The sequence below is a fragment of the Lepus europaeus genome, chromosome 2 (genome assembly GCF_033115175.1).
Source record: "Lepus europaeus isolate LE1 chromosome 2, mLepTim1.pri, whole genome shotgun sequence".
Lineage (NCBI taxonomy): Eukaryota > Metazoa > Chordata > Mammalia > Lagomorpha > Leporidae > Lepus > Lepus europaeus.
Window position 1 is genome coordinate 84269947 of NC_084828.1, and position 25627 is coordinate 84295573.

At 39.1% G+C, this 25627-nt stretch overlaps 1 protein-coding gene across 1 annotated transcript in view; it reads left to right on the top strand.

Moving 5' to 3' along the window:
• The window catches only part of ACAP2 (ArfGAP with coiled-coil, ankyrin repeat and PH domains 2), a 158493-nt gene that overhangs the window by 64315 nt on the left and 68551 nt on the right, over positions 1 to 25627 (top strand). Inside the window, exons 3-6 of the mRNA XM_062209903.1 lie at positions 183 to 302; positions 1114 to 1167; positions 16586 to 16644; positions 20352 to 20535. Of these exons, the coding sequence (XP_062065887.1) occupies positions 183 to 302; positions 1114 to 1167; positions 16586 to 16644; positions 20352 to 20535 (417 nt within the window). The remainder of the gene's footprint in view (positions 1 to 182; positions 303 to 1113; positions 1168 to 16585; positions 16645 to 20351; positions 20536 to 25627) is intronic.

Below are 25627 nucleotides of genomic sequence, written 5' to 3' on the forward strand. Positions count from 1 at the left end.
ATGACTCTGATGAATTTACCTTATAAGCTGAAGGAAAAAAGTAATTTTTGGTTAGTTTATTTTGGGTTTATTGATGAAACATAGTTTATCTTAACTAGGTTAAACTTATGGTTACTACCAATACTTGTTCAACCAAATAATTTGTAAAATTTTTTTCTGATATAATTTTTTTTTTTTTCCAGCTTGTGAAGCTCTGTATTGCCATGATTGATACCGGAAAAGCCTTTTGTCTTGCAAATAAACAGTTCATGAACGGGATCCGAGACCTGGCCCAGTATTCTAGTAATGATGCTGTAGTTGAAGTTAGTACCATTAAAATTATAGTTTAAATGATGAGTGTAACAAGATGTGAAGTATATATCTGCACATGAATTATTGTTATAGTGATACTTAAAAGTAGAAAAGCCATCAGCCCTTGGTGATATCTTCTGTAATCCTGTTGATTCACATTGTACATATTTAGCATCATTTTCTTTAACCCAGTTTCATATTGTCTCGACCAGTTTACTATATAGCTGCTTACATAGGCAAGCAGACTGCAATAACCTAAGACTGGTGCTTAACTACATGTGGGTTGCTGTGCAGGTTCTGGTCAGCTAGCTATGCTGAGTTGACTTAGATTCCTTGGAATACTGTGTGGTGTTTCTTTCATGACGAATAATAACTGGTGAAAAAATGGATGTGGTTTTATAATTATTTGAGCCACGAGGGGCTGTCTTTAAGTTTATATGTGTCATTTCTATTTGTTAGCATAATAAGAGGATACTTTTGAGTTTATAGAAAAATGGAATAAAAGATAAGTTTATTTTAGTACAAAAATTTGAAATCTGTCTTTTTTTCCTTATAGATATTTTCTGTGAATTTTTTGAAGTCACTTCTTACCATTGATGGGGTTGTCCTAATGCTTTGACTTTCTAAGGTTCTATATGTTACCACGTGAACACTTGAACTTTCTGTAGAGCATGCCCATGAGATAATGAGATTGTCCTTGGAAGTAAATGTTACAGTGTACGATGTAACTTGATCTTTCTGTTAGAAATGCTGAAGTAACATTTTTGTGATCTATTTTAGTGGCTCATAAATGATTTGGTTTTCTTTTGTTTTTTTTCACAGACAAGTTTGACCAAGTTTTCTGACAGTCTTCAAGAAATGATAAATTTTCACACAGTAAGTGTCAGTAAGTAGGTGTTACTATGACCATGTTAATATTTTATACTTTTCTTGAGTGACTGTATTTTATGAAATGATCAAAGTTGAATTCAGTGGCTTTGACCATCAACCTCTTTGTTAGGTGGATATGAAATGTACAGAGAGAGAGGAAGAGAGAGAAGAAAACATGTTTTATGTTCCATTCTAATATGTTGAACATAACATCAATGAAGTATACATTTGTTAAAGTCATCTTTGCTTTACATTGTGTCTTTGTAAGTTTTAAAAAATTCATTTACAGAAGTAAAAGTTTTCATTTTAAATTAGCTCTTTTTTTTTTTTTTTTTTTTTTAAGAAACATACAAATATCTGCTCTTTAATCAACTGCCAATGAAAGACTGCTGATGGGGGCCCAGTGTTGTGGCACAGCTGGTTAAACTGCTGCCCACAAAGCCAGTATTCCATTGGAGCACCTTGAGTGCTGATTCCAATCCTGACTGCTCTCTCTCTCTCTCTCAACTCTGCCTTTTCAAGTCCTTTGTCTTTTGTTGTTGTTAGACAATAACTGATGTTTATTGCATGCCTGTTATTCAGGCCCACTTCTAAGCACTTCATTCACACGTTAACTTTAGAACTCTACTATGGAATAGGTTCAGTTATTATTCCCACTTGTGGATGAGGAAACTGAGGCACAAGAGTGGTTAGGTTATTTGCCAGAACAGAACAGCAGAGGGGAACAGCCTGCATACCAGGTGCTCTGTGGCTACATGGTCAGCATTTCCATACTGTCTACCACAGGTTTCATACCAGCTGTTTTAGGAGAATCAAATTATTGCACCAGAACATACCAACAAAATATTCTTATTGACCAAGGTTCTCTGCTTCACTAAAACATTAGTCACACTCCTAAACCCTGTCCTAGACCACTGTGTGCACTAAGTTGTAAAATCTACTTTTTTATGCTTTGTTTTTAAATTAACACATAATAGTCGTGTATGTTTACCCATTATTTATTTATTTATTTGTTATTGAGTTGTAGAGTTCTTTGTTCTGTGTGGTAAATCCTTATCAATATATTTTATGTAAATATTTCTGCCATTTTTGTAGGTTTTAAAGTTTAATTTTGATGATATCTGAAGTCCAGTTTATTTTTTCTTTTGCCTGTGCTTTTGGTGTCACATCTAAGAGAATCTATTGCCAAATCCGTGGTCATGAAAATTTTCACCTGGGTTTTTTCTAAGCTTTAATGGCTTTCACTCTGATATTTTACACAGTTTGACTACTTCGTGCTTTTTTGTTTTGTTTTGCTTTTTACTGAATTTAGATGCCAGTGTTAGGTATATTTGATTTCACTTCAAGTCTAATGACATTTTGGATTTAAGTTCTTTAAAAATATAATATGGCTGTTAAGTTTTTTGGGTATGCAACAACTCTTAAATGAGTGTAATGCATTAAATGTTTTATTCATAATATATTACCCGGTGAAAGAGTCCCTGTCTGTTATATTTTATTTCAACCAGTAAATCTTATACTGTTGCTTTACGTAAGAATATCTTACTTGGGGCAGGTGTTTGGTGCAGGTTAAGAAGCTGTTTACTATGCCCATTCCGTTTGGAGTGTCTAGATTTAGTCCTGGTTCTTCTAATTCTAGTTTCCTGCATTTGCACAGCCTGAGAGGCACCAGATGATGGCTCACTTACTTGAGTCCCTTGCCACTCATTTAGGAGAACTAGATTAAGTTCTGGCTTCCTAGTTTTAGCCTGGCTCAACTTTGGCTGTTGTGTGCACATAGGGAGTGAGCCAACAGATGAAAAATCTGTCTCTGTCTCTGCCTTTCAAATAAGAAAACAAATAATAAAATAATTAAGAATATCTTACTCTATTATAGTTTTATATATGAAAAGTATGGTTAAGATAAACTTTTGGTAAATAAATTGTTTTTTGTGTTGAAAGATTTTTTTTTAAAGATTTCTTTATTATTTATTTGAAAGGCAGAGTTACAGAGAGGCAGAGGCAGAGAGAGAGAGGGAGAGATCTTCCATCTACTGGTTCACTCCCCAAATGTCCGCAATGGCTGGGGCTGGGCTGATCCAAAGCCAGGAGCCGGGAGCTTCTTCTGGGTCTTCCATGTGGGTACAGGGGCCTAGAGACTTGGGCCATCTTCTACTGCTTTCCCAGGCACATTAACAGGGAGCTGGATTGGAAGTGGAGCAGCCAGGACTTGAACCAGTGCCCATATGGACTGTCGGCACTGTAAGCTGCAGCTTTACCTGCTATGCCACACAGCACTGGCCCTGAAATATTTCTTGTTAAGAAATTTTTGAAATATTTTACAGGTCATTCTCTTAGAGTACATTAAATATTTAAAAACTGGGTTTATTTTTCAAGCATGATGTAAGTGTATTGTTTGCCTTAATAGAGATAGAGATTGGTATTTTTAATGCTGGTGCTCTTAATGTATACCTACTTTCCTGAAATCTATGTATTTTCGACTAATGTTTGTTTTCTTCCTTTGTAAAATTGAAAGCAGTCAGTATTTCCTGACTTTATTAATGTAAAAAGGGTAGAGAATATAGATAGACAATTTCAACTGAGTTTTAGCTCCATTGTTACTCCCTGTATAATTTTGTTCGGTTTACTTGATAAGGTTAATTTTTCAGTTTATTCTTCTAAAAAAGGGGATGATAAAATCTGTCACACCTATTTCTAAAGGTGTTGCGAGGAACAAAAACTCTGGAGAGTGATAATCCTTTCTTAACTGTGTCAGCTGGCATCCATTCAGGGGAACAGAAACCACTTAGAATACTTCTGACAGAAAAGCTTTAATATAAGGGTGGTTGCAAAGTGTGGGAAGAGTTGGAGGAATAAAAAAGCTGAGGTGATCATGCTACCCAGAAGTCATGGGTAGCATGGGAAATAGCTGTTGCACTGAGGGCTGGAGGGACAGAAGAGAATGTAGTGTTACCCAAAGCCTCTAGGTAGTTGGGGGTAGTGCCTTTGTTACCTAGGTGGAAAGACGGGAGCTTGCCTGGTTGTTGCTGTGACATGAGCCGAGGACTTCACAGACCCATTGACGCTGCTGAAGTGGCCACCAATGCTGCTGAATTTTGGAGCAGCTCTTGGAGTGCTCATGGAGTGGGTTCTTCTTTTCTCTTGCCTTTTTTTTTTTTTTTTTAAGATTTATTTATTTATTTGAAAGTCTTGAGTTACACACACAGAGAGAAAGAGAGGCAGAGAGAGAGAGAGGTCTTCTATCCACTGGTTCACTACCCAATTGGCCACAATAGCTGGAGCTGTGCCAATCTGAAGCCAGGAGCCAGGAGCTCTTCTGGGCACAAGGACATGAGCCATCTTCTACTGCTTTCCCAGGCCACAGCAGAGAGCCGAATTGGAAGTGGAGCAGCCAGGGCTCGAACTGGCATCCATATGGGATGCCAGCACTGCTGGCAGCGACTTTACCCACTATGCCACAGCGCTGCCCCTCCCCCCCTTTTAAGATTTATTTTATTTATTTGAAAGGTAGAGTGATAGAGAAGGAGAGAGGGAAAGACAGTAAAGAGAGAGAGAAAGAGATTATCAATCTGCTGATTCACTCCCCAGATCGCCAAAATGGCCCTACTGGGCCAGTCTAAAGCCAGGAGCCAGGAACTCCATACTGGTCTCCCATGTGGGTGGCAGGGGTGCACATACTTAGGCCATCTTTTGCTGCTTTCCTAGGCACATTAGCAGACAGCTGGGCTCGACTGGAAGCATAGCATCTAGGACTTGAACTGGGACTCCAGTGTGGTATGCTGGCCTTGCAGGTGGCAGATTAACTGGTGGTCCTTCTCTCCTACCTTTTAATCTGACTTTGGTTTCTACTTGTGGAACCTGATCTCTCAGTTGGGGTCTGGAAAAGTATCCCATGCAGACTTGTGGCCCCCAGCAGTATGGACAAGGAGACTAAGGAAGAGTGAGTGTGGAGATGATAGCCAACAGGAAAACAACTAGCACATCAACCATAAAGTCTTTAATTTTGGAATTGTTTTTGGTGGAAAATGGTTGTATAGCTTACATTTTACCCTTAGAACCTTTTTTCTGTGACTTTTTCCATACATTCAATTTCTAACATGTTAGCAAAGTATACTCCAAATCCACCTATCTATCAGTTGTTTTTTTGCCACCTCTAAGTTTAAACTACAGTCTCTTATTTAAGCTTCTATAATGGCCTCCCAGTTCATGTCTGCTTCTGTTCTTGCCTTTTGTACAATGAGTTTTGAAGACATCAGCCAGAATGAACTTTTAAAAATGTAAATTAATTCACAGCACTGCGTAGCTCCCTGTCACACCCAGAATACTTAACCATGGCCTGCCAAGTTCCAGTTGATCTGTTTACGATTCCTTGATCTCATTTTAACCTGTCTGGCTGTAGCCACTTGGGTTCTTTGTTAGTCTTTGCACATACCAAAGTATGCTCATCTTAGGGCCTTTGCGCTTGCTGTCTGCTTGTTGTGGAATGTTCTTCCTTCACATCTGCATATGGTTGGTTTCCTCACAGTATTCTTGCGCCTTCACTTTATTTAAAAGGTCATTACCTCTTGGACCTCTCATAACCACTCTGTGATCACTTTTGTATCTCTTGACCCTACATTGTCAGGAACATACATTGATACTTACAAAGAGACTTCAAAACGTTCATGGATGGACCAGTGTTGTGGCATAATGGATTAAACCACTGCCTGCAACGCTGGCATTCATATGGGCTCAGGTTTGAGTCCTGGCAGGAGATGGTACAAGTACTTGGGTCCCTTCACCCATTTGGGAAACTTGGATGAAGCTTTGGCTCTTGACTTTGGCCTGACACATCCCTGGCCGTTGCAGCCATTTGGGGAGTAAACCAGAGATGGAATATTTCTATCCCTCCCTCCCTCCCTCCAACCCCACTCTGTAACTCTGCCTTTCAGATAAATAAAATAAATCTTAAAAAAAAAGTTCATGGAAAATACATATTGATGCATATTGTAAAAAACTATGTATTAATTTCAAATGTTTTTTGCATCAAAATCTTTTAATTCCATTTTTAAAAATTTATTTTTTTGAAATACAGAGTGATGGACAGAGAAAAAGAGACAGACTCTGAGAAAAACATTTTTCATCCAATGTTGGGCTAGGCCTAAGCCAGGAGCCAGGAACTCCATCCAGGTCTCCCATATGGAGCATTATTTATTATAAAATTTAAATAGAATCTCAGAGCCATTTGTTAAAATGTTAAAAATGGGGCTGGCACTATGGTGTAGTGGGTTAGGCCTCTGCCTGTGGTGTTGGCATCCCATATGGGTGCCCATATGAGTCCTGGCTGCTCCATTTCCGATCTAGCTCCCTGCCAATTGCATGGGAGAGCAGCGGAAGATGGCTCAAGGAAGATGACCTGGAGGAAGCTCCTGGCTCCTGGCTTTGGATTGGCCCAGCTGCAGCCCTTGCGGCCATTTAGGGGGTGAATCAAAGGATGGAAGACCCCCCACTTCTGTAGTTTTGCCTCTCAAGTAAAAATTAAGTCTTTAAAAAAATGTTAAATGTAGCTATATAAAATGCTTTATTTTAATAGCATTCTCTACAATGAAATTTTACTTACATAGCATTCCAGGACAAAGACTGCTTTCTAAAAGGCAATAAATAATGAGATCTGCTTTACAATCTGTAGCAGAGCTCTTAACACTTGGGTTTTGGTGGATCAGTTTGTATTAAGATGAAAGTTTTAATATTCAGAAATGAAGTAACTTAATCAGATGGCAGAATACCATTTAAATCATCTTTTAAAGTCAATAGTTAGTATTAAGCAAATTTGCAAGTTGAGAATTATTCCTCTTAAGCATTTTTAAAAAATTATTTGATGGGCAGAGAAAGAGACAGACATACACACAGAGTGCTCCTATCTGCTGGTTTGTTCTCCAGATGCTTCAGATTCTGGAGTTGTGTCATTGGGGAGAGATGGGAGAGATAGCAGGAACCCAGTTGCTTAAGCCATCACTGCTGCCTCTTTGGATCTCTTTGTCTTAGCAGGAACCTGGAATCAGGAGCCAGAGCCAGGAATTTAACCCAAGCATTCTGATGTTGGATGCAGATATCCTAACAAACATCTTAAATAATCTTTCAAATGTCTCCTTACCTCCTAAGCTTTTGTTTTCCCCCTAAGATTTTACTTATTTTGAAAATTTATTTGAAAGGCAGAGAGAAAGAGCAAGAGCTAGAGAGAGAGAGAGAGAGAGAGATCTTGTATCTGTTGGTTAACTTCCTAAGTGCCCTACAGTAGCCAGAGCCGGACCAGGTTGAGGCCATTAGTAGGCAGTTATAATTGGAAGTAGAACTGAGATTCAAACCTAGGTACTCCAGTATGGGATACGAGCATCCCAAGAGGCATGTTAACTATGGTGCTAAACGCTACTTCTCCTCCTAAGCTTTTTGAGTTTTACTTTTAACTCATAAACTTTGGTAAAATTCTTCTCCAGAAGCTGGAATATTTTTGGATGCAATAGCAGAGATTGATAGTCTCATATAATTTCTTTGTAAAAAGCTGGTAATGGATGAAACTAAATGATTTTGCTGTATTTTCAGTTTTTTAGATAAATTATTTTATAAAAATTATTTGTATTTATTTGAAAGGAAGTGAGGAAGAGAGGAAGAGAGGGAGAGAGGGAGAAGAATCTTTCATTGGTTTACTCCCCAAATGCTTGCAGCCAGGTCTGAGCCAGACCAAAGCCAGGAGCCTGGAACTCAGTGCAGGTCTCCCACATGAGTGGCAGGGACCCAAGTTGTCGAGCCATCACCTACTGCCTTGCTGGGTGCCAGTTAGTGGGTAAATGGAATAGAAAGTGGAACTGAGGCTTGAACCCAGGCACTCTAATATGGACGAGGGCATCCTAAGTAGCATCTTAACTGTTGCACCTAATAACTACTCGCCAAGTAAATTTTTAGTATAAATTTGTACCTTGTAGTCATTGTTGACTATACTGCCAGTATGTAAAATTATGTGTATGTGTGATAATTACATGTATTCTAAAAATATTTTAAAACAAATTATAATGAAAGATTATATATTACCTCATTATTACTCTGTGATCAGAAAATCGAATTTTCAAAAATTTTTTAATCCTAGCAACCTACAGTCCATTTAAAGTGTTTTATTTAATGTGCATTTAATTTCATTTTCAGAAATAATTTTTAAAGTAATTTTAAAACATGAAGTTTCATCAAGAGTTAGTCTTTGGTTATTTAACACAAAAAGCCAATAATAAATACCAAGAAATAACAGCTAACAAAATAACAAAATCAATTCTGTTCTAATGGGATACCTAATGGTAAGGAAATAACCTTTTCCATTTTCATTGTTAACAGGAAAAATGTGGAAAAAATAAGAATAAATAGTAATAAATTGTGATTAAAATAATTTAAGTAGTTTTGTGTGATTTAATGGGAATGTAGGGGAAAGAGTTATATAATTTTGCCAAAATAATAATTACTACTGTCAGAAAATTAACGGGCTGGTGCTGTGGTATAGTGGGTAAAGCCGCTGCTAGCATCCCATTTGGGTTCTGGTTTGAGTCCTGGTTTCTCCATTTCTGATCTTGCTCCCTGCTAGTGGCCTGGGAAAGCAGTTGGGGATGGCTCAAGTGCTTGGGCCCCTGCACCCATGTGGGAGACCTAGAACAAGTTCCTGGCTCCTGACTTTGGATAGGTCTAGCTCTCTCTATTGTGGCCATTTGGGGAGTAAACTAGTGGATGGAAGATTCTCTGTCTCTCTCTCTCACTCTAGCTCTAGCTCTCTCTCTCTCTCTCTCTCTCTCTCTCTCTGTCTGTCTCTCTCTTACTCTGCCTTTCAAATAATAAATAAATAAATCTTTAAAAAAATTAACAAAATCATACAAATTTGTTGTTGAAATATATAGTGTTAATATAATTTTATCAGATATAAGTTTCTAAATTGTCAAAATAGTTTACTACTTTTAAAAGCACCATAAAACTTATAAGCATCAATATCTTAACACTTCTCAGCCTTTTGGCTAAGATCAAGTGTAGCATCAATATCTTGTATGTTCAGCTGTCAAAAATCTTATCAGTTACTTTGCTTACTAACCACCCCAAAATGTAGTATTTAAAACCCACCACTGTCATTTATATGGGTTGGGATTTAGGGGGCCTGCTTGCCCTGCTCCAGTTGATGTTGGGTGGGTAACTTGTCTGTGGCTAGAGGAGCCAGCATGTCTGCAGGGTGGCTGCAGTAGGTAGAGCTGGTTGGGCTTTTTCAACTTTTGGAATGTCTCATTTTCTGGGTTTTTTTCCCTCAACATTTGATCTCTCACCCCAGCAAAGAACTCAGACTTTTTAATCTGGTGGATGAATTTCAAGGGTTTGAAATTAATAGGTGTATAGTCTCTGAAAGCCTAAGTCTAGAAGTCACATTGCATCACTCCTTATGTGTTCTGTGGATCAAAACAAGACCGTGGGCCATCCCAGATTCAAGGTAAGGGAATTAGACTGTACATCTTGATGGGAAAATGGCATGCTGCACATACAGGCATGGGAGGAGTTGTTGATGGCCATTTATACTATTTTTATTCATGGCTATAGATAGTTTACTACACCTTTCAACATCTGCATGTGTGCTATGGCCTGAGTGTTGGGAAACTTAACATCACTACATTGGGCCCCATTTCTAGTACGAGACTTTTTAATATCTTTGTAGGAAATTCTGACATGCAGTAAAATTTGAAAACCTTTACTGAAGTTTGAGATGAATGATTCCTTAAGACTTGTCCTGGGAGCTGGGTGCTGTGACTTAGCAGGTAAAGCTGCTGCCTGCGATGCCAGCATCCCATATGGGCGCAGGTTCGAGACCCAGCTGCTCTGCTTCCGATCCAGCTCTCTGCTATGGCCTGGGAAAGCAGTAGAAGATGGCACAAATCCTTGGTCCCCTGCACCCACATGGGAGACCTGGAGGAAGCTCCAGGCTCCTGGCTTAGGTTCAGCCCAGTTCCGGCCATTGTGGCCATTTGAGGAATGAACCAGCGGATGGAGGACACCTCTCTCTCTCTCTCTCTCTTCCTCAGCCTCTCTGTAGCTCTGCCTTTAAATAAATAAATAAATCGTAAAAAAAAAAAAAAGAAAAAAGAAGACTTGTCCTGGAACCCAGAGGATCAGCATTGGTTGGGAACTTGGTTAAAATGCAGCTTCTCAGAGCCCATTCCAGATCCATATAACCAGAATTCTGAAGGCTGGGAGCCAACAGTCTGTGATTCTGATGTACTCTAAATTTTGACAACTATTTTGGAGCACAGATTGGCATACTATGCTTTGCAGGCCAAATCCAGCCCCCTGCCTTTATTTATTTTTTTCATATAAATTTTTATTGGAACACAGCTGCACTCATTTGCTCCAATATTGTCTTTGGCTATTTTTGTACTTGGAACAGCAGGATTGAGTAGTTGTGATACAAACTGTGTGGTGCACAAGCCTAAAAATAGTTATTACTATCTAGCTTTTTACAGAAAAAGTGTGCCAATCTATGCTCTAGAGGACTGTTTTATTTTTGTCCACTTCTAGGGCCTACACCTGCTATTAGGGCCTACAGCTGCTATGACAGCCATGGAAGAGAGTCCTTTTCTAGTTTTAGTGAAAATGATTTAACTGCTTTTGATGAGTTCTTCTTAGTGAAGTGGTGGTGGATGAACCATGTTGTAACCCAGACTAAAATCAGAATCTTTGAGAGCTTCTTTTAAAGCTCTGCAGATCATTCCAGTCTGTAGCCCAGTCTGAGAAAGAGTACATTGCATCCCACAAATAAGCCACTTGGAGATCTTGGCAGATATAAAATAGATTCTGATTCTGCATTTCTAACCACTCTGATGGTTCTAGACATTCTGTATTTCTAACAAGTTCCCATGTGATGTGGCTAATGTTCATTCACACTTTGGAGAGTTTTTAAAATACTGATTCCTGTGTCTCACCAGTATTTCTTGTTATTTCAGCATCTGGATATTTAAAAATTCCTCAGGTTATTTCCTTGTGCAACCAATTTGAGAAACCTTGGGTTAGAGCAGTTTGTCTCAATGTTTGTTTAACAAAATCACCTTGCAAATTTTCTACAAATGCAGAGGATCCTATCTTCCTTCAGCAAGCTTGAGCCTTTTACTTTCTATTAGCTTTTCCTGTGATTCTGATATGCACCTAAACCAGATTAGTACAGGCAGGGGATATAGGAAAAGAATAACAAATAATAAACATTCATCTACCTATTGGGATCTTTTGCTGATTATTTTAAAGAAGAGTCCTTTTGATTTGTTTTAGGCCTGTTTATTATAGGCCTAATGAGATTACCAAAGAGATCCACTGAATTTTCAGTGTTAGAAGCCATAGCCTTGTAACTTTTATCCATTCTGGGAAGGACAGGAGTGATTATGCCATGTAAAATCACCAGAAGACTGTGCTGTGGTACTTGAACAATATTTAAATGGATCACAAAAACGTTAAACTAGAGAATTTGTACTTAGAGCCAGTGGCACCTTAATGATAAGAACTGGGAAAAGGATCAGTGCCATTTATGCTTTGTAACCTATTCTACTAAAATTCCTGGAGTAGATGATGCCATCTGTGAAGTGCATCTCAGCTTTCATCCTTTCCTCAACTCGCATAGATAGTGCTGCTGTGACTGGGGCCAGGCATGAATCGAGAGTAACCTGAGTGGAAGCTTTTGGTTTTATTTTTAAACATTAAAAAAAAAAGATTTACTTATTTGGAAGGCAGAGTATAGGCTATATTATTGAAACTTACTGTATTCAAATGCAAATAAAATTTAATTTTGGTAATGCTATACTTTGGAGGATATAGATAGTAATGTTCTTGCAGTTATGAAGCAATGATACTACTACACAAAAATGTTCTCGTTTTTTTGCTTTGGAATATAGTGATCTTTTTAACAGCTTTATTCAGGAATAATTTACATAAACTACATAAACTATATAATTTGACAACTTCTGATATATGTATAACTCCATGAAATCATCATCACGGTCAATTGAATGAATACAATAATCATGCCTTTAAAGTTTTCCTGTGACATTTTGTAATTCTATCTCTCCTATTTATCCCCTCCTCCTCATTCCTAATTAATGACTAATCTGCTTTTCATCATTATTGATTAGTTTGGATTTTCTAGAATTGCATGTAATTGGATAGTTTTGTTGGTCTAGTTCATTTTATTTGTGTAATCAATGTCAGTAATACTGTGTGTATCAATAATTATTTATTTTTTATTGCTAAATTGTATTATATTTGATGGATATATCACAGTGTGTATATCCATTCACCTGTTGATGGATGTAGTTTGCTATTCTAGTATAACAGATTATCCCAAAATCTACTGGCATAAAACAACAAATACTTATTATGTCAATATCTGGGCCAGGAATTTGGGGGAGGACTAGTTGGAAGTTCTAAGTCTTTCATGAACTTGCTGTGAAGATGTTGCCTGGGACTTCAGTTTCTCCACAAAGACCCTTTTTGCATAGCTTCTTCAGTATTCTTACTGCATAGAGTCTGGTTATTACCAAAATAGGTGATCTAAGAGTGAGGACTAAGAGGCAGCTTTAATGCCTTCTGTGACCCAGTCTCAGAAGTTATATATATTGTCACTTCCTGTGCATTACTATTTGCTGTAAGTATGTCATTATGTCCGACTACATGCAGTGGAGAAGAATTGGGGGCCTGTTTGAAGGGAGGAGTATCAGAAAATTTAGGGATGTATTTGAAAGCTACCATGAAGGAGAGTTGAGTTTTTTATAAGTTTTGACTATTACAAATAAAAATGGCTTTTAGCAATGTATGTACAAATCCATGTAGATATACTTTTGTTTTTGTGTGTAAATAGCTAGGAGTAGAAAGGCTAGTTTGTAAGATACAATTATGTTTACTTTTTTACTATGAGTACAGCAAAGACTATAAAACATTAATAAGGAAAGAAAAAATAATTTACTGATGTTTATAGTAATTTTTCTTTAAAAAAAAAACTATTTATTTATTTATTTGAAGGTCAGAGTTACAGAGAGAGAAAGAGGAAGAGGTCTTTCATCCACTGGTTCACTCACTTAATCTAGACCTCCCATTAGGTAGCAAGGACCCTTCATCACCCACCTATTGCCTCCCAGAGTGCACACTGGCAGGAAGCCAGAATTGGAAGTGGAAATAGATAACTACAGTATAGGATACAGCATCCCAAGTGGCATCTTAACCATTGCACTTATCCTAAGTGGCATCTTAACCATTGCACTTAGCACCTTCCCTTAAAATTTATTGACTTATTTTCACTTAATTTATAAGAGAGAGAGACAGAGAAAGACAGAAAGATAGATCCTCCATCCTCTGGTACTCTCAGCAGACAACAGCCAGAACTGGACCAGACCAAAGCCAGAAGCACAGGACTGAATCTGGATCTCCCACTTAGATGTAAGGACTAAAGTGCTTGAGCCATCATCTGCTGCCTCCTAGGGTATGCATTAGCTGGAAGCTGGATCAGAAACAGAAGAGCTAGCACTGAAATCAGACACTAGGATATGGGATGTTGACATCCCAAGTGGTGTTTTATCCACTGCACCAAACTCTTGCCCCTTATACAGTGAATGTTTTTCAAGATTTATTTAATTGAAGGGCAGAGAGAAAGATATCTTCCATCCACTGGTTCACTTCTTTTTTTTTTTTTAAAGATTTATTTTATTTATTTGAAAGAGTTACAGAGAGGCAGAGAGAGAGAGAGAGAGGTCTTCCATCTGCTGGTTCACTTCCCCAGATGGCTGCAACGGCTGGAGCTGCACCAATCTGAAGGCAGGAGCCAGGAGCTCCTTCCAGGTCTCCCATGTGGGTGCAGGGGCCTAAGCACTTGGACCATCTTTCACTACTTTCCCAGGCCATAGCAGAGAGCTGGATTGGAAGAAGAGCAGCCAGGACTAGAGCCAGTGCCCATATGGGATTGCTGGCGCCTCAGGCCAGTGCTTTAACCCGCTACGCCACAGCGCCGGCCCCCACTGGTTCACTTCTAAAATGGCTGCAATAGCCAGATCTGGGCCAAACTGAAGCCAGGAGCCAGGAACACCATCCTGGTCTCCTACATGGGGAGCAGGAGCTCCAGTATTTGGGCCATCTTTAGCATCTTAACAAGGAGCTGGATTGAAAGCAGAGTAGCCAAGATTGAAATCAGTGCCATTGTGGGATGCTGGTTTTGCAAGTGCTGCACCATGATATTGGCCCCATTATCCAATGAATTTTGACAAACACAACACTATATAACTCAAAGCTCTTTTAAGATGTTGATCATTACAATTATCTAGAATGTTCAGCCATATCTCATACTAGATAGCCCCAATGCACACTGTCAAAGGCAACTATTTGATTTTCTTCCATAAGCTGGTTTTGCTTTTTTCTGTAACTTATATAAATGGAATCATGTCATGTAGCATTTGTGTTTGTGTGTGGGGTATCATTGTATGTGTGTGAAACGTTCACTTGGAATAAATTTTTGAAATTCATTGTTGCTATGTCAGTACTTTTCTCTTTTAAATAGTTACTAGTATAACTTAATGTCAGAGAATATATGCTGTATTGGGGTGAGGAACTTTTTCTTTCTTTAGTTCTCTAGTTTCTTTAGTTCTGCTGAGATTATCAGTTTCTTTTTGAGTAAGCTTTGTCGGTTTTTGTCTTTCAAAGAATCCTTCCCTTTCCCTTCTCCTCCCCTCCCCTCCCCTCCTCTTCCCTCCTCTCCCCTTCTGCTGTCCTCTCCACCCCGCACCCCTCCTCCTCCTCTCCCCTTCCCTTCCCCTCTCCTTCCCCTCCCCTCCCCTCACCTCCCCTTCTCCACTCCCCTCCCCTCCCCTCCCCTTCTCCACTCCCCTCCCCTTCCCCTCCCCTCCCTTTCCCTTCTCCTCTCTTCCCCTCCCCACCCTTCCCCTTCCCTTCCTTTCCTTCCCCTCCCCTCCCATCCCCACCCCTCCCCTCCCCTCCCCTTCTCCACTCCCCTCCCCTTCCCCTCCCCTCCCTTTCCCAACTCCTCTCTTTCCCTCCCCACCCTTCCCCTCCACTCTCCTCCCCTTCCCTTCCTTTCCTTCCCCTCCCCACCCCTCCCCTCCCCTCCCCTCTCCTTCTTTCTTTTTTTTTTTTTTTTTAAAGATTTATTTTGTCTGAAAGAGAGTTACAGAGAGAAGTAAGAGACAGAGAGAGAGGTCTTCCATCTGCAGGTTCACTCCCCAAATGGCCTCAGTGGCTGGAGCTGAGCTGATCCGGAGCTAGGAGCCAGGAACTTCTTTCAAGTTTCCCATGTGGGTGCAGGATCCTGAGGACTTGGGCCATCTTCTACTGCTTTCCCAGGCGCATTAGCAGTGAGCTGGATCAGAAGTGGAGCAGCCGGCACTTGAACTGGTATTCAAATGGGATGCTGGTGCTGCAGGCCAGGGCGTTAACCCACTGTGCCACAGCCTTGGCCCCTACTGTTTCCTTTCTTATGCTTACATTAGGTTCAAAACTTTGGATTTTATATAATACATCAAAATATTATTTTCTTGAAGTAAATTGACAGATTTCGAAACCTTGTACTCTGTCCAGATTTTGTGCATGTATCTAGGAGAAAACAGAAGACTTTGCTAATGGCAAACTTTCAGAGAGAATGAGATTGTGGTACTGCTTTTAATAAATAGAAGGACATGGTGTTTCCTTTTTTTTTAATATTGATTTTTCTGCCTGTTTATTTGACTCTTTCAAACTCTGAATAAAATATGTCTGTAAATTTTAAAAATATTTGGCATTCCCATGATACACCTGATGAAATTTACACGGAGACTTCATTGTTAGTGTGCAGCATAATTTAAGTGAGGCAGGACATTGTCGTGTACTCTTGTCTCTAATCTTAACAATCATTTAGCAAAGTACTGTATAATGTTTACTTGTAATCAAAATATGCAATGTTTTAAGTCCTCAAGTGTGTCAAAATGACTGACCTACCAGGTGGTTAGGGAGTGTCTTTTTTTTTTTTTTTCCTTTGGTGTGATTTCCTGTGTTGGAGTAAGAAATACCAGTAGTGGACGCTGTGGAACTTGTGTTACTCTCTTAGGTCATCTTCAGAGGTTGAATTAGAATTAAGGAAATAGGTTGCTCCACTGTTTGAGCCTTCTATTTAAATGCTAAAGCAGATTTGGTTTCTGTGTAAATAGAAGCAGTTTTAGTTTTTGAGACAAGTAAAATTGGCTTAAAATCAATTTTGGGTTCTTTTGCAGATTTATTTCTTTTGTTGTCTTTAATAAGAAGAAATAGAGGTTTTATTGGAATTAGTGTATTGATGAAGGACATAGTATTTATAATATTAGAAGGCACATTCTTTCTTTGTTTACTTTCCTAATTCCTTACTGTTACCTTTTTCTTTTAGATCCTGTTTGACCAAACTCAGAGATCAATTAAGGCACAGCTTCAGAACTTTGTTAAAGAGTAAGTAAATTGCAGCAAAGAGGAAAGAAAGGTTGATGATCACATCTGGGAATTGGTATCTTTTGAAATAAATTATGGACTGTGAATTACCGAAAATATTGGAAATTTATTACTTGCTTTGTGAGGTGTATATTACGTTTCCTCCTAAATTACTCCATAAAGGAATTAGACTTTATGTCTTCCAGTGACTCATTTACATCTTTAATATGTGTTTAGGCTATACAACTAGGGTCATTACAGCTTTAAAATTTTTTAAAATGTAGGTAAGTAATCTAATATCTTTTAAAAATCAAAGCAAACTCCCAAAGGTGGTTGAACTAGCATTATGTGTGAAACTAAGTGAAGCTAGATGAAAATAAGGATACATTTTCTGTTGTTTCACTGTGGTATTTTCTTTGGGAAGAGGATAATTGGATATATGAGAATGAGTAATGAAAGTGAACCTTTTGTGTCACACTCATCACATTTTATCTGTGAAATAAATTGGAGTTACTTATTTTAAAATCTAAATGCTTCAAATTATGAAAGTTTTTAGTTTTTCACGTTAGTAATTTAGTTTCTCTTTCTCTCTTTTTTTAAAAAAAAATCATTTATTTGAAAAGCAAAGTTACAGAGAGAGGCAGAAACAGAGAGAGAGCGAGCAAGAGAGAGAGATCTTCCATTCGCTACAGTAGCCGGGGCTGGACTGGACCAGGCTGAAGCCAGGAGTCTGGAACTTAATCCTGGTCTCCCAAGTGGGTGTCAGGGGCTTAAGTACTCGGCCATCTTCCACTGAATTCTCCCAGGCACGTTAGCAGTGAACTGGATTGGAAGTGGAGCTGTAGGGACTTAAATAGGCACTCCTATGAGATGCCGGTGTTGCAGGCAGTGGATTAACTCATTGTACCGCAATGACAGCCCCTTCAGTTTTTCCCTTTTAGTGTCTACCTGAGAATGCATACAGTTATAGGGAAAATTTATTATTATGTAATATTCAGGGTAAATAATAAACATTGTAAGCTATAAATAGCATCATGTCATTTACATAATACATTACTGTTTTAGTAAGTTAGAATTTGTTGTCCTGGAGCTGATGTTTTGCAGATTCTTTATAAATTATTTTACAATCTACTAATACTCAGAATATCCCCATTGAATCTATCCATAAAAATGTATGGCTCCTTTCAAAGAGTTTAAATTCTTTCGTAGGTGTACTTTAGTGTAATTTAAAAAAATTCATTTGTGTTCAAGTTCCTGATAGCAAAAGTAAAATAAAGGAATGTTATATGATTTACCTAAGATTATTAGTGAATCCAGGGTTTCAGATTTTCAGACTGTCGAAAAAGATCCTGCTAGATACCCTTTACTGGTACAGTTCTTTAGGAATTGATGGATATGTGTGTTTACAGATTTACTTTATTTATGCTCTTTGACCCATGAATTCTCTCTAATAAGAAGTCAGTGTTGTTTCTTCCTTTCCTTTTTTTTTTTTTTTAAAGATTTATTTGAAAGAGCCATAGAGGCAGGGAGAAGGGAAGACAGAGAGGTTGAGAGAGATCTTCCATCTGATGGTTCACTTCCCAAATGGCCACAATGGCCAAGGTTGAGTCAGGCTGAAGCCAGGAGCCAGGAGCTTCATGTAGGTCACAGGGGTCCAAACACTTGGGCCATCTTCTGCTGCCTTTCCCAGGCCATCAGTAGAGAGCTGGATTGGAAGTGGAGCACCAGTGACATAAACTGGTACCCATGTGCAGTACCTGTATTGCATATGGCGGCTCCACCCATTGTACAGGTGGCCCAAGTTGTTTTTTTTTTTTTTTTTTAAGATTTATTTATTTACTTAAAAGTCAGAGTTACACTAAGAGAGAAGGAGAAGTGGGCTGCAGGGGAGAGGTCTTCCATCTGGTTCACTCCCCAGTCGGCTGAGCGGTTGGAGTTGTGCTGATCTGAAGCTAAGGGCTTCCTTCAGGTCTCCCATGTGAGTGCAGGGGCCCAAGGACTTGGGCCATCTTCCACTGCTTTCCCAGGCCATAGTAGAGAGCTGGATTGGAATTGGAGAAGCCAGGACACGAACCAGTGCCCATATGGGATTCCGGCACTGCAGGCGGTGGCTTTACCTGTTAAGCCACAGCTCTGGCCCCAGGTTTTTTTTTGTAATATCACAACTCTCCCCTCTTATTTTTTTATTACTTAGAAACATTTTATTTAAGGTATACAAACTTCATACATTTCATATGTACAAATATAGGAACATATGATTGGTCTTACCCCACCCTCTCTCCCGCCTACACTCCTACTCCTCTTCCTCCTCCTTCTCCTAATCCCATTCTTACTTTTTTAAAAAGATTTATTTATTTATTTGAAAGTCAGAGTTATACAGAGAGAGGAGAGGCAGGGAAAGAGAGAGGGAGAGAGGTCTTCTATCTGATGGTTCACTTCCCCAGTTGGCCCAACGGCCAGAGCTGTGCTGATCCGAATCCAAGAGCCAGGAGCTTCTTCCAGGTCTCCCACGTGGGTACAGGGGCCCAAGCACTTGGGGCATCTTCTACTGCTTTCCCAGACCATAGCAGAGAGCTGGATTGGAAGTAGAGCAGTCGGTGCCCATATGGGATGCCGGCGCTTCAGGTCACTACGTTAACCCGCCGCGCCACAGCTCTGGCCCCATCCCATTCTTATTTTTTACAAAGGTCTGTTTTCAATTAACTTTATACACATGAGATTAACCCTAAGTTTTGTTTCTTAAAATGTGATATATAGACTACCCATAACAGTAAAAGAAATTTGTGTCCTAAAAAAAACCCCTCAGATTGCTAGAATACAATGAATTATAATCTCTACTAAAGAGTCTCAGAGATTTACTTTTTAATCAAAGTGCTTTATGATGATTCTTATGTATATCACTGTTTAAAAATCATTTGATTATAAGCCGGGGCCGTGGCTCACCTGGCTAATCCTCCACCTGCAGTGCCAGCACCCCGGGTTCTAGTCCTGTTCCTCCTCTTCCAGTCCAGCTCACTGCTGTGGCCCGGGAAGGCAGTGGAGGATGGCCCAAGGGTTTGGGTGCCTGCACCCATATGGGAGACCGGGAGGAAGTACCTGGCTCCTGGCTTTGGATCGGCGCAGCACCAGCCGTAGCAGCCATTTGGGGAGTGAACCAATGGAAGGAAGACCTTTCTCTGTCTCTCTCACTGTCTATAACTCTATCTCTCTCTCACTGTCTAATTCTGCCTGACCAAAAAAAAAATTTTTTTTGATTATAAAATGGAGGATGTCCTTTAATTTGCCTTCAGAAAACACATTAACTTTGCCTTTTATGTTTCTATAATGTTAGCTTCATAATTTATTTATGCTTTAAGATACAAAGTTTTAAGTAATGAAATGTTAGCTAGCTGTATCAGGGTTAAAATATAAATATAAATATAATTAGGAGCCCTAATTAAAAAAATTTAATTCAAAGCCTGACTTTTCACATTAGAGATGTTCAGCCAGTATAATCTATATAAACATTCCCAAATCTGAAAACTCCGAAATTGGAAACACTTCTGTTTCTAAACATAGAAGATACTCAGTGTGTAATTGAGAAACAATGTATATTTTAGTTGGAAAAGCTAGTAGATGTCAGACATGGTGAAACAAATCAATGTAAGAATTTAATTCTTAATGTTATTTTGTTGAAGTTTTTGATCAAGAAAGCTTTGTGAAAATTTCACTAAGTTTTTATTTTTTAGAGATCTTAGAAAATTTAAAGATGCCAAGAAGCAATTTGAAAAAGTCAGTGAAGAAAAAGAAAATGCATTGGCAAAAAATGCCCAAGTACAAAGAAACAAACAGCATGAAGTTGAAGAAGCCACAAACATTCTGACAGCCACAAGAAAATGTTTTCGACATATAGCCCTTGACTATGTACTCCAGGTATATGTATTTTCCAACGGTGCTTGCTAGGCACATTGTTTTTGAGTGAATGCACTGAAATGAATAAATAGTACTTTCTCTTTGACTTCAATATTAAAACATGATCTTTTATGGACAGTTTTCACCTGTCTATATTATCTGTTTGTGTATCACACACACACACATGTGTAGGTCTGTATAGCTTTGGTTCTGGTTTCTTCTTTTCACTTAATGTTGTAATTTCCCCAATTTTAAAATGCTTCAAATAGCATTTTTAATTATTACACTAATTTTGTTTTATGGAGTTGCTATGCTAGTTTAATTAAGATTCAGTTATCATGTTTAGATGATGCCTGTTTTTACTGGCAATAATGAAAATACAATTTTTAATAAATGTAAGTGGTAACATTTTTATATATAAATCTTTTACCACATATCTTCATTATTATTAATCACACTCTGATTATTATACATCATGCATACTTTCGTTTTTAATCAGTGATTCCTCTGTTCACTGGTAAGGTAGACTACACCCTCCTTGAAGCATAACTTTTGTCTTTATTGGAAATCACTTTTATATACTCCTCTGACTGTTTCTTTTCAGATTCTACCTTGGATTTCCCTCCTTTGTCTACCTTTGCAGTCTTTCTTTTAGGGTTCCATTTTGGTTCTATTCTTCCTTTATTATTCTCTGACAGTCTCATTATGCCCCTTGCTTGAGCTGCTGCCTACACACAAATGACAAAATACGTTTTATACGGAGGTACTTATTTAATTTTCACATCCCTAGCTGAAATCTTTTTCTGAAATGGCTTCTCTTTCTCTTTGGACCTTACTTAAGTGAATGGCATCACCCTTTTATTCTTGCAGAAGTTCAAAATAGAATTATGTCAGACATTTTCCTTTTTTCAAGCTCTTAAATCTAGCCACCAAAATGTCTGGAAAATTCCTTTTCTGTGCCTCTTAAATTTGTTCTTTCCTCACTCTTGCTTCAGGCCTAACCCAATCTTAGTGTTTCGTGTCTAGGATATTAAGATACTCTGACAAAATTGGTCTTCCTTGCATTACTTTTACCTGCTGCATCACTAGTTCATGTCCCTGTTCTCAGGCAAGTCGGGTTACTCAGACTTCTCGAGGCAGAATGGGTCATTCTCGTCTCTGCCTTCCTTGGGTTATGATAATATTTTCATAAACATTGCAATTAGACCACTCATCACTTGTATTGTAAATATTTATTTTTGTGTCTTTCCTGTTCCTAGATTGTATCCCTAGTTTCTAATCCGGTGCTTGGAAAATAGATGGGTAACAAATGCTTTTTGAAAGAGTGAATGGCTTTAAGTTACAAATTTTATGTGGAGATGGTTTAGCTAAAATACTGTTTTCAAACTTACATGTTAAAAAGTATCCATTTCCTTTAGGTTTCTCTGTCTCAACACAAATAACTGTTAGGTTTTTTTATTTTTTTGGATGAGAAACTGTTGTATCCTTTTATTTTATGGCCAAAGTGACTATTTTAGGGAATAAGAAGTAAAAAGTATCCAAATGTGTGAAGTTTGTCATGATTTAGCTTCTCAAAACATTTTCTACATTTTTTTAAAAATTTAAATGCTTTTTTTATTGCAAGATAGAAAAAAGTCATAAAGTGTCTTTTTAACAATTCTTTAAAATTTGAATAGTCTTTATAATCTCTGCTTTTACTTAAAACTTTTTTTTTGAGAGAAAGGTCTTCCTTTGCTGTTGGTTCACCCTCCAATGGCCGCTGCGGCCAGTGCGCTGTGGCCGGTGCACCGCGCTGATCCAAAGGCAGGAGCCAGGTGCTTCTCCTGGTCTCCCATGGGGTGCAGGGCCCAAGCACTTGGACCATCATCCACTGCACTCCCGGGCCATAGCAGAGAGCTGGTCTGGAAGGGGGGCAACCGGGACAGAATCCGGCGCCCCGACCGGGACTAGAACCCGGTGTGCCGAGGATTAGCCTGTTGAGCCGTGGCGCCGGCTTACTTAAAACTTTTTAAAACTACTATTTTGGTTCTCAAAACTGAAAAGGCATTAAAACAGACATATAGAAGAAACTAGTGCCTTGTAAAGCAAAGTTTAGACTTTTTTTTTTTTTTTTTTAGATTTATTGATTTAAAAGGCAGAGTGACAGAGAAGGGGTATGAATAGAATGAGAGCGAGATCTTCCATGTACTGGTTTACTCCCCAAATGTCCATACAACTGGGGTTAGGCCATACTGTAGCCAGTAGGCCAGATCTCCATCTGGGTCTTCCACGTGTGTGGCAGGAACCGAAGTACTTGGGTGGTGGTTTACTACCTCCTACCTCCCAAGCACATTAGTAGGAAGATGGATTGGAAAATCCAAGTAGCCTGGACTTGAACCTCAGCACTCCAATATGGGATGTGGGTGTCTCAAGCAGTGGCTTAACCTGAGTACCACAATACCTGCCCCTCTTTTCTTTTTTTAAACAATTATTGTTATTACTGAATATTTATTTATTTAAAATTTGGAGTGAGAGAGGAGGGGAGGGACAGAAAGAGTGAGAGAGATCTTCATTTTGCTGGTTCACTTCCCAGATGCCCAGAACAGTCAGGACTGGGCCAGCCTAAAGCCAGAAGCCAAAAGCCAAAAACTCTATCCAGATCTCCCAAGTGGTTGGGCCTCCTAGGGTGCACATTACCAGGTTGCTGGAACAGAAGTATAGATGGAACTCAAACCCAGGTACTCTGACATGGGTTGTAGGTGTATCCTAAGCAGAGTCGTAGCCTGCTGTGCCATACACTCACCCTTGGATTTTTTTATTTTTATTATTATTTTTTTAAGATTTATTTATTTTATTTGAAAGAGTTACACAGAGAGAAGAGAGGCAGAGAGAGAGAGAGAGAGGGAGGGAGGGAGGGAGGTCTTCCATCCAATGCTTCACTCCCCAGTTGGCCATAATGGCTGGAGCTGCGCCGATCTGAAGCCAGGAGCCAGGAGCTTCTTCTAGGTCACCCATGCGGATGCAGGGGCCCAAGGACTTGGGCCATCTTCCACTGCTTTCCCAGGCCATAGCAGAGAGCTGGATTGGAAATGGAGCAGCCGGGTCTTGAATCAGCGCCCATATGGGATGCCGGCACTTCAGGCCAGGGCTTTAACCTGCTGTGCCACAGCTCTGGCCCCTGTTTTTGTTTTTTTAAATCAGTGATCTAAAATTATAAAATAGGCTTAAATTCAGTGGGAAAAACATATTAAAAAGGCATATTTTGTAATCTTTTGGCAATATTAACAGAATGATTCTTTTTTTTCCCCCAAGGATTTATTTATTTGAAAGGCAGAGCTACAGAGAGAAGAAGAGAGACAGACATAGAGAGATCTTCCATCTGTTGATTCATCCCCCAAATGGCCACAGTGGCTGGGGCTGGGCCAGGCTGAAGCTAGGAGCCAGGAGCTTCTTCTGGGACTCCACGTGGGTGCAGGGGCCCAAGTACTTGCTTTCCCAGGTGCATTAGCAGGGAGCTGGATCAGAAGTAGAGCAGCTGGTACTGCAGTGTCGGCACCTATATGGGATGCCGACACTGCAGGTGGAGGCTTAACCTCCTGTGCCATAGCATCGGCCCCAGAATTATTCTCTTGAGTAAACATTTTATTTCATTGAGCTTACATAAGGCAATCAAAATGTTTTGAATTTCTAGAGTTGAGAGAGATCCCATAAAAGAGATTTTTATACATGGGTTTGAATTTATGCCAGTCCTACTAGGCTTTTCATAGTGTCTCATGCCCAAGAAAACTGTAGCTGTAAACTGTTGCTTGGCCTCTGTGTTTAAGTGGAAAAAGAAAAAAAGGGAAAAATTTTAATTTACTGATCCTTCAGTAAGTTCAGTTAAAATTATTTAGGTTTAACTTAACAAATATTTATTGAATGATATTGTTCCACTTGGGCACTAGAGCTAAGAATAAGGCAAACACCCAGATCTCATGGAACTTAGGCTTTAGTATAAATAAGAAAATTTAAGCTAGTTATAAATGCTTGGAGTAAAATAAATAGGGATGATATACTGGACAGTGCATAAAAGACTACCTTGGACTTTTTATTTTTAATATTTATTTATTTGAAAGGCAGAGTGACAGAGTTATATATGGAGAGATGGGTCTTCCATCTGCTGGTTCACTCCCCAAATGACTGCAACTACCCAGGCTGGTCTAGGCTGAAGCCAGCAGCCCAGGACTCCATCTGGGTCTCCTTTATGGATGTCAGTGGCCCAATTACCTGGGCCATCTTCTGCTGCTTTCCTAGGCACATTAGCAGGGAGCTGGATCAGAAGCAGAGCAGCCTGGACAAGAACTTTTGCTCATGTGGGAAGCCAACATTGCCAAGTGGTGGCTTAACCTGCCATGCTACAGCGTTGGCCCCTACCTTAGATCTTTATGAGGAGATGAGACTTACGTGAGGCTTGATTGATAAGAGATAGTCTCACACTCATTTGGTGAGAACGTCATGACATGTAGACAGAATGGCCAGAACAAAGGCATCAAGGAGGGAGAGTGGCCTTGGTCTGTGGTTGTAGCACACAATGAAAACCAAGTTGGAGAGGTAGGCAAGGGCCACATAAGAATGGGCCTTGAGCCAGCCGCAGTAGGGAGTTAGAGGACTGTAAGCTGACGTTACAAGATCTTACTTATATTTTTAAAAAGGTCCGTCTGATTGGCATGTGAAGAATGGATTGTAGTGAGTCAAGAATGGAAGCAGTGGGATTAATTCATAAAATATTGCAGCAGTCCAGAAATATGATAGTAGTGGTAAAGTGATGAGAATTTGCATTAAAGTTATATGTTGAGACTTGATAAGCAATTAGATAAGCACAGAGAGAGAGAGAGAGAGAGAGTGTATGTGTGTATGTATGTGTGTGTTTGGTGGCTAGGGGAGATAGATTTCTTAGAAGTTCAAGTGTCAATGATTTCATTGCCACCATGATATAACTTAAATGATATTTTTTCTCTGAGTTCAAAAGTGAATAGGAAATTCATAAGTATGTTTGTCCTAACTGCTTTTGTAAAAGAAGTCTAAAAAGTTGAAAAAAACTTGAATTTTATTTTTATTTGCTTTCTGGAAGAGTATTGAACCAGTAGCATAAGTA